This window comes from Anomaloglossus baeobatrachus, chromosome 1, assembly GCF_048569485.1.
Source record: "Anomaloglossus baeobatrachus isolate aAnoBae1 chromosome 1, aAnoBae1.hap1, whole genome shotgun sequence".
In the NCBI taxonomy this organism is placed as follows: Eukaryota; Metazoa; Chordata; class Amphibia; order Anura; family Aromobatidae; genus Anomaloglossus; species Anomaloglossus baeobatrachus.
In genome coordinates, this window is record NC_134353.1 from 765,577,229 (window position 1) to 765,592,446 (window position 15,218).

At 42.2% G+C, this 15,218-nt stretch overlaps 1 protein-coding gene across 1 annotated transcript in view; it reads left to right on the forward strand.

Moving 5' to 3' along the window:
* SUSD2 (sushi domain containing 2) overlaps positions 1–14,408 on the forward strand; it is a 384,373-nt gene extending 369,965 nt beyond the window's left edge. The window contains exons 27-28 of the mRNA XM_075324313.1: positions 11,390–11,486; positions 14,096–14,408. Coding sequence (XP_075180428.1) covers positions 11,390–11,486; positions 14,096–14,150 — 152 coding nt within the window. The 3' untranslated portion in view covers positions 14,151–14,408. The remainder of the gene's footprint in view (positions 1–11,389; positions 11,487–14,095) is intronic.
* Positions 14,409–15,218: the final 810 nt, after the last annotated feature.

Below are 15,218 nucleotides of genomic sequence, written 5' to 3' on the forward strand. Positions count from 1 at the left end.
TTCTGCCTGGGATCACTTCTTTAGAAAGTCGATCTCTAGCCTCAGTGCTGACTCATGTTCTATGTATCAGTCAACACTTCAAGGGGTGGTTCACCCATATTTTTTATTGTCTAGATCGATATATTGAGAAACAATGTTTCTCTCAAATACCTTGTGTTGGCAATAGTGCCTGTGAGAGGCGCTATTGCAGACTGCTGTTCCCCGTTCAGTGACGTACCCGTCAAGTGCTGCACACGTCACATCCGTGCAGCCGGCTGCATTCTTAGCCCATCTCCTCCCTGCTCCTCCTCCCTCTTCTCTCACAGCACATCGCGTCTCTTGCTTGCAGCGTTCTGCAAGGAGGGAGGGGGAGCAGGAGACGCGCTGTGCTATCAGGGAGGAGGGAGCAGATGGGCTGTGACAGCAGTGAAGCACCGCTCACAGCTCAGAGTCTGGCAGAATGTAGCCGGCTGCACGGATGTGATGTGTGCAGCATTTGACGGTGTCGTCACTGGACTGTAGAACAGCGGTCTGCAATAGCGCCTCTCACAGGCACTATTACCAACACAAGGTATTTGAGAGAAACATTGTTTCTCAATATAATATCGAACTAGACAATAAAAAATATGGGTGAACCACCCCTTTCAGGATCATGCTATTTCAATTTGGTCTCATTTCTCATTTTGTTGCCACAAGTCAACCATTTCAAATTGCCTTGATGACCTACAGACCATACGTCGGTTTCTGTCACACACTGGGTCTTCACTAACTTTATAGAAGGGAATCGTTAATTTTCCTAAGAGCTGACACCTCCCATTATGGGTTAGTCCCAAAATTTAACTACTTCCTGCCCTACAGTCTGACAACTACATATAAAAGTGCTATACATACACAGTCACATTACAATGCATGAGAATACAGTATGCTATTGGTGCCTTCAGGGAAAGGAACGCAACATTAACCAGTCCACCTCCTTATACAATCTGTACATTGTATCAAAGTTTCATATCTTCAGTGTCATCCCATGAAAAGATACAATAAAATATTTATAAAAATATGAATATATATGTATAGAGCGATGTTCTCAAAACAGACTCAGGGAGCTATATGGTAGAACAAGATGGGGAAAGGCATAGCTATTAAACATCTTCTTCTCCATAGAAATACACATGAAAATCCAATGACAAATGACATGGACAGGAATACCATAAATTCTGACACTGACTGTCATTTACTTAACCCAGTAAAAATTGCAATGCCACTTCAGAAACACTAAAATATCACATCACCAGGTCCGGATGACATACACACCCAAGTACTGCAAAAATTAAGTACTATAGACAGTTCATTATTCCTTATATTTAATGATTCCATAACAATAGTGTCTGTTACACTGGACTTGTGGCTAGCAAATGTGATGCCAATGGACTCTATAGGCCTGTAAGCATAATCATTTAGCAATGAGCGAACCGTAAAGTTCGAGGTGTGCTCAAATCCAAACATGGGCTTTTCACGTAAGTCCATGTCCAAGTTTGTAGTAATAAAACTTGTTGAAAAGCTGCAGTGCAGCCAATCAACAAGCTTTTCGGCTGTGGGAACTTCCACAGCCTTCACAACGATTCCGAGTATTGGCTATATAAACATGGGTTGTACTCTAACAAATGGGACTGCATTGGGAATTTTAATAAAGGGTCTGTATGGCCGCTTTGCATCAGGCTCTGTGGGGGTTCTCTAAAAAAGGGTCTGTGGGGTGAATTTTTATAAACGGTCTGTGTGTCCATTCTGCACCAGGCTCTCTGGAGGTACTCTTAATAAAAGGGTCTGTGGAGGGAATTTTAATAAAGGGTCTATATGACCACTCTGCACCAGGCTCTGTAGGGGTACTCTCAATAAAAGGGTCTGTGGAGGAAATTTTAATAAAGGGTCTATGTGTCCACTCTGCACCAGGGCCTGTGAGGGTACTCTAAAAAAAAAAGGGTCTGTGAGGGGAACTTTAAGAAAGGGTCTGTGTGGCAACTGTGCACCAGGCTCTGTGGGTATATGCTAAAAAATTGTCTGTGGGGGATTTTTTAATAAAGGGACTGTGTGGCCACTCTGCACAAGGCTCTGTGAGGGTAGTCTTAATAAATAAATAGGTCTGTAGTAGGTCTGTAGGGGGTGGAATGAATAAAGGGTCTGTGTGGCCACTCTGCACCAGGCTGTGTAGGGGTACTACAAAAAAAAGGTCTGTGGGGGGATTTTAATAAAGGGTCTGTGTGGCCTCTCCACATATAGGCAGTTTAATATTCTACTGGGCACTTTCTCGCTGAATACAGACCATGTAATACTTTGCACTTTTTTGGAATGCAAAAAATTAGGAGAGCATCAAATAAGGGATGTGACCTTGATGCTGGTGTTGGTGGTAGAGCTGTGGCAGGGAGAGGACGTGGTCAATTTTCACCCAATGCTGCAGGCAGGTAAATAATGTTTTGAATCTACCTGGTGCCTGTACACCCGCTGCCGAGAGGAAATGAACACTAATCATCCTGTAATTTTCCGGTTTGAGTCATGGAGGCAGCTCCATTGTGGGTTTAATCACCATTCTGTGTGTAGAGTGATGGCTGTAACCACACACACCCGCACTGACTGACAGCTGGTTCTAATGATGAGCGGCTGTCAGTCAGTGCTAGGGGTGGTTACAGCCGCTACTCTCCATACACAGAGAAGTGAATGAACCCATGGTGGCACCACCTACTTCATAAACCAGTATGCTTCTGGGAGGATTAAAGTTAACTTCTTCCTGGCAGCGGGGTTTAATGTGCAGGTGCCAGACAGGTTCAGAACATTATTTACCTGCAAATTAACCCCATATCTTTAGGTTAATAGCATTTTTTCACTTGACAGGTTCCCTGGCAGCATTTCCAAATTCCTGGCCTTTGAAATTCTGCCATTCTGGCGAGTGGAGTCGGACAGTTTTATAAATTGTGCTCAAAAGTTTACATACCATGGCAGATTTTTTTCTTTCTTGGCCTGTTTTTTTCAGAGCCTATGAATGATAACACAAAAATCTTCTTTTCCACTCATGGTTAGTGGCTGGGTGAAGCCATTTATTGTCACACTACTGTGTTTTCTCTTTTTAAATCATAATGACAACCAAAAATATCCAAATGACTCTGATCAAAAGTTCACATACCCCAGTTCTTAATACCATGTATTGCCCCTGTAACATCAATGACAGCTTGAAGTCTTCTGAGGTAGTTGTAGGTGAGGTTCTTTATTTTTTCATATGGTAAAGCTGCCCATTCTTCTTGGCAGAAAGCCTACAGTTCCTGTAAATTCCTGGGCTTTCTTGCATGAACTGAACACTTGAATTCTCCCCAGTGTGGCTTAATGATTAAGGTCAGGAAACTGAGATAGCCACTCAAGAACCTTTACTTTTTTCTGCTGTAGCCAATGACAAGTGACTTGGCCTTGTGTTTTGGATTGTTGTCATTTTGGAACATCCAAGTACGTCCTATGTGCAGCTTCCGGGCTGATGAGTGCAAATTTGCCTCCAATATTTGATGATAATGTGCTGCATCCATCTTTCCCTCAACTTTGACCAAGTTTCCTGTGCCTTTGTAGCTCACACATACTCACATCATCAGCAGTCCACCTTTGTGCTTTACAGTAGGAATGGTGTTCCTTTCATCATTGGGTTTGCTGACACGTCTCCAAATTTAACTTTTATGTTTGTGGCCAAAAAGTTCAATTTTGGTCTCATCACTTCAAATTACCTTATTCCAGAATTTTGGGAGGTTTGTCTCTGTGCTGTTTGGCATATTGTAGGTGAGATACTTTGTGGCATTTGCGCAGTAATAGCTTTCTTCTGGTGACTCGACCATGTAGCCCATTTTTTTTCAAGTGCCTCCTTATTGTACATCTTGAAACAGCCACACTGCTAGTTTTCAGTGAGTCCTGTATTTTATCTCATGTTATTTGTGGGTTTTCTTTGCATCCCAAACAATTTTCTTGTTGCCAAAATTTCTGTTGGTCTACCTGATCGTGGTTTGGATTTTACAGAGGCCCTGATTTTTCATTTTTTAATCACAGTTTGAAAACTGCTGATTGGCAATATCAATTCCTTGGATATCTTTTTGTATCCCTTTCCTGTTTTATACAGTTCAACTATCTTTTCCAGTAGATCTGTTGACAATTCTTTTGCTTTCCCCATGACTCATAATCCAGAAATGTCAGTGGCTGGATGAAAGATGCAAGAGTCTGTCTGGATCCTAGACACTCACTCAGCTTTTATGCACACACACTGATTACACGCAAACAGGTCACAGGTGACCTTTATTAGCCATTTAAACCCATTTGTGCCAACCTCTGTGCATGTTATCAAGCCAAAATCACCAGGGTATGTGAACTTTTGATCATTTTGGTAATTTGGATGTTTTTGCTTGTCATTTTGATTTAAAAAGAGAAAACACAGTAGTTTGACAATAAATGGCTTCACCCAACCACTAACCATGAGTGGAAAAAAAGATTTTGAGTTATCATTCATATTCTCTGGAAGAAGGCCAAGAAAACAAAAAATTTGCTGGGGTATGTAAACTTTTGAGCGCAACTGTAAAACACTTATGGCGGTGGCTGTCCCACAGTATGTGCTTTCCAGCCACCACTATTTTTCAAGGCAGGCCATAACACACAAGTTGAGGACAAAATAAGGTGTGCACTGCAAAATGCCATCAGTGGTAAAGTCCACATTAGCATTGTTACATGGACCAGTAAGCATGGACAGGAATGTTATATCTCCTTAACTGCACACTGGGTAAATGTAGTGGCGACTGGGCCTGAGGCCGAAAGCATTTTGGCACGTCCTATTATCACCCAGCATTGCTGGATGTTTCTCTATCCAAGTTGCCTTTTACTTCACTTTCTCCACCTCCTCCTCATCCTGTCAGTGTAACACATGCACGACCAACTTCACCACAGCATGGGGGAAATTACAGCAGGTTGTTCTGAAACTCATCTGTTTAGGGGAAAAATCCCACATCACACAGGAGCTATGGACGGGGATCGAACAACAGATTTGTGAGTGGTTGGTGCCACTGAACCTCAAGCCCAACCTGGTGGTGTGCAATAATGAGCAAAATCTTATTGCCAATTTGGGACTAGTTAGTTTGACGCATATCCCTTGTCTGGTGCATGTGTTGAGTTTGGTGGTGCAGAGGCTCCTGAAAACTTACCCCGAGATGTCGGAGCTTCTGAAGAAAATAAGGGCCATCTGTGCGCGCTTTTAGATTTCTCACGCTGCTTCTAGCCAGTCTGCCCTGCAGCGTCACTTCTGCCTTCCCACTCACCGCCTCATATGTGACATACCCACAAGGTGGAACTCAACCTTACATATGCTTGTGAGACTGTGCGAGCAGCAGCAAACGATAGTGGAGTTTCTGCTTCAAACACGGGTCAGTCGCTCGGTGGAAAAACACCACTTCATCAACAACGAGTGGACTTTCATGTGGGACGTGTGTGCCGTGTTGCGCTGCTTTGAGTACTCCACAAATATGGCAAGTGACTCACCCACCCCAGGACCTTAGGTGACTCTGTGTCAGGCCTGACTAGTCCGGGGTAGTCAGCGGTGGCGGGGCCCCGGCTCCGTGTCCCTGGCGGAGTCAATTAAAATGGCGGATCGGGGAGCTGATGATGGGAGTTTGTATAATATTCAAGGACGCCACCTGTGGATGGCGGCTTTGGAGCCGCGGCTGCTGGATGAGACCTCCGGGGCTGGTGTTGTGGCAGCTAAGGTGTTTCTTGCTCCCCACAGGTGGAGCGGGTGCCCCGGAGCAACCGTTTGTAAAGTCTTTGGTGGATGTTGATGAGGTGCAGGGCTGACAGGGCAGTAGAAAGGAATGGACACAATGATTTCTTTTACCTTCTCCTTTACTTGCAACAACCAGTGAAGTCCTGGGAGACCGATACAGTTGGTGCTGGCGATCCGGTTGGCCTGGAAGCAGTTGGTGGTATCTCCCTGGCCAGGTAAGTATTGAGGCCTTCTCCCTACACTTTCTTTTCTTCTACAGGACCCCGCTGCGTTAGCTCGACGGAGGCCCTCTCTGCTGGGACTTGTGGTACTTCCTGTTCCCATATAGTAGGCTGCGTAGGCCTTCACTGATGCCACTCTGCAGGAGACAACACCGGGCCCCTGAAGTGCGGCTGTACCTTCGGGTTTTTTTTGGGGCCAGGAGACTTGCAGTCCTCCTGCCCTTCGGATTCGGTTACCGGGACTCAAGCACCCTGGGAACTACACACTCCGATGTCCAATTTTTAGTGTTTTCTTCTGAGGCGAGCTGGTTCAGCTCCGCTCTCCTCAGAATCTTTCTCCTGTGCCTCTCTGCAGACCTTGCTTTTCTGGGCTGAGCTATCTTAGCCCCAGACCCCAGCTCGCATGTCCGCACTACTCCAGTTCCTCACTCAAGTTCCTCTCTCCTCAGCCGTCTGCTTTCAACTTCTGACTGGACTGGACTCCTGTCAACCATCAACTGTCACTTTTCTCTTTGACTGGAAAACTCAGACCAGACCTGGCTAGTTCAAACCAGTTCTCCTCACTACTCCTCCCCCAGGTCAGAGCTCCCCCTGCTGACCTAAGTAGGAACTGCATTGTATGTAAGTAATTACTGGCCAAGGGACTCCCCCTCTTGCTTCCAGGCTTAGTATTGACCTCTGTGAGACAACACTACTGTGGCAACCATATTGCTGGGGCGCCACATTAGCGCTGATGATTCGATCATCAGCATTACTATCCCATTTCTCTGCCTTCTTGAAAAACACTTCAGGGAATGATGGATTAGTTGGTGGCACAAGAATAGTCATAGGGACTATGCACACAATTATCAGGCCAGTATGCCACACATGGCTGCTAGGGTGGGTTCCTGTGCTAACAGCGGACAGGTACACAACTGTCCAGCCAGGGGACAGTTTTTAAGGATGATGATGTTGATGTTGATGATTATGAACCATGTTCACAGCAGTGTTGCACACAAAGTAGCTTGTAGGCATCACTGGAGCATGGCTTGGGGTATACAGAGGACACAAGCAATACACCTTGCATCGAGGACAGCTTGTCAATGCCTCTAGGCAGCCTGGCACATAAGAGCAAATACATGTTGCAGTGCCTGTACAATGACCGATGAGTTGCCTGGATTGATACCAGTGTTGATTACTGGGTGGCCACCCTGCTGTAACTTCGCTACAAGAACAACATGCCATTTCACCCGAAAGCCAAATATCCCTATCTATTTGTGAGTAGTGTACTTGTCAGATCAAGCACTGTTAGGGGATTAGGGATGAGTATGATTCTGGAGATGATAAATATAGAATTATTTTCAAGATAAATGTGAAACAAAATCTTTGTATTCCTTAATATACATATATGTAATGCCATCTCCACCCATAGGCCCTTTTACTTGATGATTAGCTGATGTTTTAATAGGGCTTTTTTATGAATTGAATTTTTTAGCATTGAGTCTTTTGACATATTAATTAGCTACTATACATCACTGGTGACTTCACTTAAAAGGTGGGTGGGTTTCACTTTAGCTATTATGAAGTTATCAATGAGTACATTGTAGGACTCATGCATACTCAAGAGGATTGGAACATTTTGTTCATGTCTCTTCTCTGGAAAACACTCACAGTAATGAAGATTAAATAGATTAGAGATGGGGTACATATACAAGATGAGCCAGTATCTTGTTTGAATAACCACTGATTGTGCTTTCTTGTACTTCAGTGGTGCAGAACCAGAAAGTGAAATGTCTGTGTTTGAGTAAAGCTTGCCCAGCACTGTACAATTGCCAAAGTCCTGCCAAACAAGTTTAGTTTGTTAAGCTTTGTTAGTTGCTGCCCATTGCCCACACCAGCGAACATGCTGAGAAATAAAACTCTCTGAATAGCACAACACATGCAAACAAAAGACTTCCTCAATGTCATGGCTCTACTGTAATTACGGTCTGAGAAATGCTCACTTGCCGTACTATTAGAAATATGGGGTCTTGTAACTAATAAACTTTTAGAGGGAAGTCATCAAGATTGGTGTTTTATATACCAGTCTTAAATCAGTGTCCGCTGGAGTAAAATGCTCCAGATTCATTAAGAGGCAATGATTTTGGTGCATCTATCAGCTGACCATGCACCAGGGTCAGAAAATGTACTCAAGCCTTGTCTTGGAATTGGCTTATATTTCTGCTATAATCTATGACAATTTTGTGAAGTGCAATGCCATGTCACCTCTTACTAAGCTGCATCAATTTTTAAAAAAGTTGGCAAAGGTGGCATAAAAATGTGAATGCCATGCATGGATGTTACCGTAATATAACAAGATTACCAGACTGTATTGACCTTCATGACTTTATGATACTATTTTTTAAATTGTTCATTTTCACCATCCAAGAGCCTTAACTTATTTTCTTACTGTCAGCGTAGTCATCTGAAGACTTATCTCTTAAGAGACTAATTCTGTTTTTCAATTAAACCATTTTGGAGTACATATATATAAACTTTTGTTAATTATTTTTGAGGGAGGATGGAAGTGTAGAGCAGCTCTGGGCAGTATTTGTGGGTGAGGGATTGACTCCGAACACCCCGACACGCTACATGAAAGGACAGGTCCTGGCTGGGTGTGTACATTTGTGTCGTGTGGGCCATTCGTCCCTGCAGGCCCCATATTGCAGCTGACATCGGCTGGCCAGCAACAAAAGTCGACTCATTTTTCACAAGGAAAGCACCAGTCTGTTTCAAACAATGGTTCTTTACTCAACAATTTGATATCACCAACAATTTCATACACCAGATAATGAGCACATTTCAATTGTACAAGGCATATCAAGACACATTATCAGATCCTATAGGGTTGTTTCCGATTTTACTGCCCTTGTTCAAGTAACACGTGCATTTTTTTCTGCCATTTTGAAAAAAAGGGGACAGTACTACAAGGGGACAAGGATGGGCAAATTACTACAAGGGGACAACGATAGCGCACATTACTACAAGAGGATAAGGATAGCACATTCCTACATGATGAGGACCAAGGATTAACACATTAGCATAAGATGGGGACAAGGATGGGACACATTACTACAGGATAGGGACAAGGATGGGCACATTACTACAGGATAGGGACAAGGATGGGCACAGTACTGCAGGATGGGGATAAGGATGGGCCCATTACTGTAAAATGGGGAACAAGATTGGCACATTATGCAGGATAGGGACAAGTATGGGCAAATTACTACAAGAGGCAAGGATGAGGCACATTACTACAAGATGGGGAACAGGATGGGCAAATTACTGCAGGATGGAGACAAGGAGGGGGCACATTACTAGAAGATGAGAACCAGAATGGGAACATTACTAAAAGATGTTGGCCAAAATTCCTATATGTGCTTATTGTAAAATGATATTACTTACAAGTAAGGGATAAAATGCAAAAAAAAATTCATAACAAAGCATTTTTTTACCATTGAAAATGCTTTTTCATATATCAACTAAAGTAAACGAAAATGTGCACGTTTGTTATCACAACATCTGTAACGACCCATCTATAAAACCGTACCATAGCCCATACAATGAATGTCATTTAAAACTATATAAAAAAAAAGCAAAAAATGTTCAAAAAAGTCATCCAAAGGTGTATAGAAAAAAAATGGTATCACTAAAACTGTCACTTTGTCCTGCAAAGAATACATCCCCCAAATTATTATTTTTTCTATGTGCAGCCCTTATACCCAGCCAAGTTTCAGACCTCTAGTCTATAGCTTGTATAACAGTGTAAATTTGTTGTGCCCTTTGAAAAGAAACACAACCTATAATGTCTAAACCGATGGCAACAAAAGTAAGTACAGCTTTAAGTTAATTTTGACAAATTGTGCCCAATTAGCCATATTCCCTCCCCGGTGTCATGTGACTCATTAGTGTTACAAGGTTTCAGGTGTGAATGGGGAGCAGGTGTGTTAACTTTGGTAAATTGCTCAAACACTCTCTCATACTGGTAACTGGAAGTACAACATGGCACCTAATGACAAAGAATTCTCTGAGGATCTGAAAAAAAGGAATTGTTGCTCTATCAAAAGATGGCCTAGGCTATATGAAGATTGCCAATACTCTGAAACTGAGCTGTGATATGGTGGTCAAGTTCTTTCAGTAGTTTAACAAGACAAGATCCGCTCAGAACAGGTCTCACAATGTTTGACCAAGGAAGTTGAGTGCACGTCATATTCAAAATTCGTTCATATGAGTTCTGCCTGCATTACTACAGAGATTAAAAGGGGTGGGGGGGAAGCCTGTCAGTGCTCAGACCATACGGTGCACACTGCATCAAATTGGTCTGCATGGCTGTGGTCCCAGAAGGAAGCCTCTTTTAACGATGATGTACAAGAAAGCCCGCAAACAGTCTGCTGAAGAAAATCAGACTAAGGACATGGATTACTGGAACCATATCCTGTGGTCTGATGAGACCAATATAAATTTATTTGCTTCAAATAGTGTCAAATGAGTGTTGCGGCAGCCAGGTGAGGAGTACAAAGACAAGTGTGCCTTGGCTACAGTCAAGCATAGTGGTGGGAGTGTCTTAGTTTGAGGCTGCATGAGTGCTGCAGGCTGTAGGGAGCTACAGTTCATCGAGGAAACCATGAATGCCAACATGTACTGGGACATACTGAAGCATGATCCCCTCCCTTCGGAAACTGGGCCACAGGGCAGTATTCCATCAAGATAATGACTCTAAACAAACCTAGAAGATGACCACTGCCATGCTAAAGAAACTGGGAGGGGGGAAGGTGCTGAACTGACCAAGCATCTCTCCAGACCAAAATCCTATTGAGCATCTTTTGGGCATCCTCAAATGGAAGGTGGAGGAGTACAAGGTCTCTAATATCCTCCAGCTCAATGGTGTCGTCATGGAGAAGTGGAAGAGGATTCCTGTGGGAACCTGTGAAGTTCTTGTGAATGCCATGCCCAAGAGAGTTAAGACAGTGCTTGAAAATAATGGTGGCCACACAAAATACTGACTGTATTTGCTTTTGTTACCAGGGGTTTTGACATTAATGACTGTGTTAAGTTTTTTAGCAGGCACATCAAATTTACACTGTGATACAAGCTGTACACTGAGTACTTTCCATTGTATCAAAGTGTCATATCTTCGGTATTGTTGTATTAAAATATATATTAAAATATTTCCAAAAAGATCTGGAGTGTACTTACTTTTCTGATAAACTAAGTTAATTGAATGCACTTTTATCTTTAAAATGTATGACAACAAAGAAGTTCTAAACTATTACTCAAGTTGCTACATAGTTACACACGTTGAAAAAAGACCTAGGTCCATCTAGTTCAACCTTTCTCCACCAAGTTTTCATTCCTCTGTAATGATGATTCTTGTTTTTCCTTCCAGATAATACTTTGGGCATTGTCCTTGGGTGTGTGTTTGGATTCTTAACCCTCCTAATCCTCCTAATATTGATTGCCCTACATGAGAAAAAGCACAGCAAGTAAGTGATTCAACGTTAAAATGATATTCTTGAATAAAATGTTATTTACCATGTATTTTTTTCTTTTTTTCATCATTATTTATTCCCCTAAATAAACCAAACGGGAAACAGGGAAAATTCTCTAGATAGTTCTTTTGTATGGTTTCACGGAGTGTCCTCCATACTTCTTTTTGACAAAGAAAAAACCCGCAGCCATAGGGGATGAAAACGGCCCAATGTGAGCATTAGCTAAACTCTCTGTTACATAGTCCTTGAGAGCTTGTCTCTCAGGGCCTGACAAATTATACAATCTGCACTTGCAACATGGCCCTTGGCTTCAGCCTTATGGTGCAAACATAAGGTCTGTGTGGTGGCAGCTCCTGGGAGCCCTTTTGAGAGAAAGCATCATAACACTCAGAAAAAGGCTACAGAATACTTGTGGTTATCGCAGAGATACAGGACCCTAAACAGTTCTGGCTACAGAAAGAGCTCCACTTAGTTATGTCCTGGGTCTCCCAGTCTACAACTGGTTTATGCAATGTAAACCAAGGGAAGCCTAACACAATTTGTGCAGGAAAGTCTTTGTATATAGCGAGTAATGCACTCTGTATAGAGTACCCCTATGCGGAGCTCCAACCCCAATCCAATAGACATTCCCTAAAAGCCCCTTGGGAGAGAGGTGATGAGTGAATAGGAAACATCTGGACAGGACTGGATATCTCATCCAAATCTAACCCTGAGGAATGAGCAAACTGTTTGTCAATTATGTTTGCCCCTAATCCAGGAGAGGCAGTGCCAACACCACAGCAATGGCACTGGCATCAGAGTTGAGTATAAATGTTATTATTTTACAAGGGGTAAACAGGGATTTAAAAGGAGTTGTCCTAAAACTGGCCAACCTCTCTCAATTAAATAACATTCAAATTCTGCAATATTTCTCTTGCTGTGGTCTTTACACCGTATCTCTACTTCACCTGCGCCCTACACAACAAGGGCCTTTTTCTCCATATTCCCCTAATTATTTTTGTTTATATAAGTTATATTCACTTCTGGAAAATACTACCTTTTTCTAAAGGGAAAAACTGCAAGGATCTGAGTTATATAACAGGAACTCAACTTTATATTTCAGTGGTGATCCTGCTGCAGATTAAGGGATTATTTACTGTACCCAATCTCACTTATTTTGTGCTTACAATCTGTATGATTACCATGCTTGGAGAGGCTAGAATTCCTGAGATTTGAGTTAACTCCTATCCCAACTGTTGCGGTAGGAACTCAACGTTATATTACAATTGTGGGCCGGCTGCTGATCGCGAGAACGATTCCCTGTACTTGTTCCACTCTTTTTCCAGTTGAACAGAGATCATAAATAAAACTGTTGCCACTTGTTCTACACATGTGCTCTATAGTATATAAACATTCAGAAATTATACATGATTCTGCCCATGCAAAAAAATATAAAATAAAAAGGGAATTACAATGACTAGTAAATATCCAAGCCTTCTGTGCATCGTACTTTGAACATACCGTAATAGCTATAAACTTGACGGTTCCGTGTTCTTTCTTTTTGTGAAACATGTAATAATCTAACTACCATAGCCCGTTAGATAGATACATAGCCCGTCGGAATGATCTAAGTGACCATAATGTTAAAAATAAGCAATGATGAAAGTGTATAATACACGTCCTGGGTGCTGTAATCCTTCACAGTTTGTTACGTGTGCAGAATGCCAACATCATCAAATTAAACGTAGTGATTAATAACATGCCGCATCTTGGCAAAGTATCAAAAAATAAATGTGCCTCTTCCTGAGCCTTGGATGACACAGGCAATGTTACAAGATAACCTTATACTCATCCTCTCATCTTCTTTAGCAGGCCCCCTTGCCAATAGCTAAATGTTTTAAACATGATAGGTGATGGCTGTCCAACCTTTGGCTAAATATCATACTATTTTTAGAATTTCCAAGAGTAGAATTACTTAATTTTGTAACAAATGCATCCAGTTAATTCCAGTATTCATTGATAAAGTGTAGGGTAAGTGCTTTGCCAGTTGATATCCCATACCTATGAATTAAATGGCATGTAAGAAAGGAATTCAGAACATGTTTAAATGACTGAGGCTTGTACATGGAAATTTGAAAGGAGGTAATTGATATTCCGTTGCTATTCTGTTCAACACTTGTATTCCCAACTCCTGTGGTTTATACAATGTGACCTCCAGCTACCAAATGGATAGTAATAGAATAATTAGAAGCACTCGCAACTAATTATAGTGTTAAGCTCTGCGGAGAGAATTTCAAAAGATGCAATAAACAACCAGGTGCCAACCTTACCTTGTAAATACAGGCTGGGATAGCGTTCGGAACAAGTATTAAGATATGACAATATTTATTTCAAGTATCTAAAAAAGTGTCCCAGTCACCTTGCAGGCTTGTACTGAAATACATGGAGGCTTTTTAGCGCGGCACGGCCCCAATCGGGAGTCATATGTCATTAGCTATCCCCTACTAAAAGCATTATAAAATCCTCCGTACATAGAGCATGTGCCAACATATTTTTTTTTCTTACATGGAAAACCCTTTGTATGTCTAACAGTGTAATAACCTATATTTATTTTTGATTTTCAGAAAGAAACAGATGAACGTCCCTTCAGTGACTTTCCATCAATCTAAAGACCCATAGAGCGCTGCCTAATCACTGTACTTTATATACTATGTTCTATTTTACAGAACTGTCAATGTAACAAAGCCAGGATCATATTCATACATTTACCTTGAAAAAGTGTCCATACCCTGTAAACTGTTCCAAATAATTCACATTTCACATTTTAACTGTCAAATAACAATTGTAGCTGTATCATATTTATGAAAACTTATCAGCTTATCTTCTGCCCAACTTTTCAAGTTCCAATCATCAATAAAGAAAACTTTACCATAATAACTCCCTTCTTTGTCTGGTTGAACATACTTTTCTTTTCTTGCCTTTTTGAGATATTCATGGAAGGAATAGTGTGGTGTTAAAAGGAACCTGACAGCTGACCCATGGGTAGCATGTATCAGACCCACGCTGTATAATCTCAGCCTGGTAGGCTTGATTCTGGAACCCTGAGGTAATGCAGTGAAAAACATAATTTAAAAGCCATCGGGGACCGACCTGCATTGGAGAGTAGTCAGGGTGGGTCCCCAGTGCCTTCACGTGCCTACTGTCCTGGAGTGTCATGTCTCTCCCTGCATTCTTTTATCATGTAAGTGTCATGACTATAGATGGACGCTGATGGGTTAGGTCTTCTGGGGGGGTCTGCTCATTTGTGCCTCGTTCTGGGGTTTACACCACTTTATCATGGTTTGAATTCCTCCTGAACACCGCCAGTAATAATTTCTGCTCTGCAGTGTGTGCAACTGTTTTTTGTGAGTTAGCCCCGATCTGTCCTTCTACCCAGCTTTCCTCGCCCTGACCTCCATTTTCCTTGTACTGTTTGTCCGCCCTGTCTACCTGACTCCAGTCCCATTATGTGTCTCGGTCTCTTCCCCCTCCTTGTACTTACTTTCTCTTCCGGTCTCTGACCTCGGTAACGTTTCCTGACTTCAGCTGTGCTTCTTCTGTTTGGCTTTTGATGTGACTTCTTGGCTCCTGACTCTTTTTGCTTCCACCTATTTATCGCTTAATAATTCCCCCTTGTGTTGATGTGACATCCCAATTTAGACTTAGGGGTGCTTTGCACGCTGCGACATCGCAAGCCGATGCTGCGAT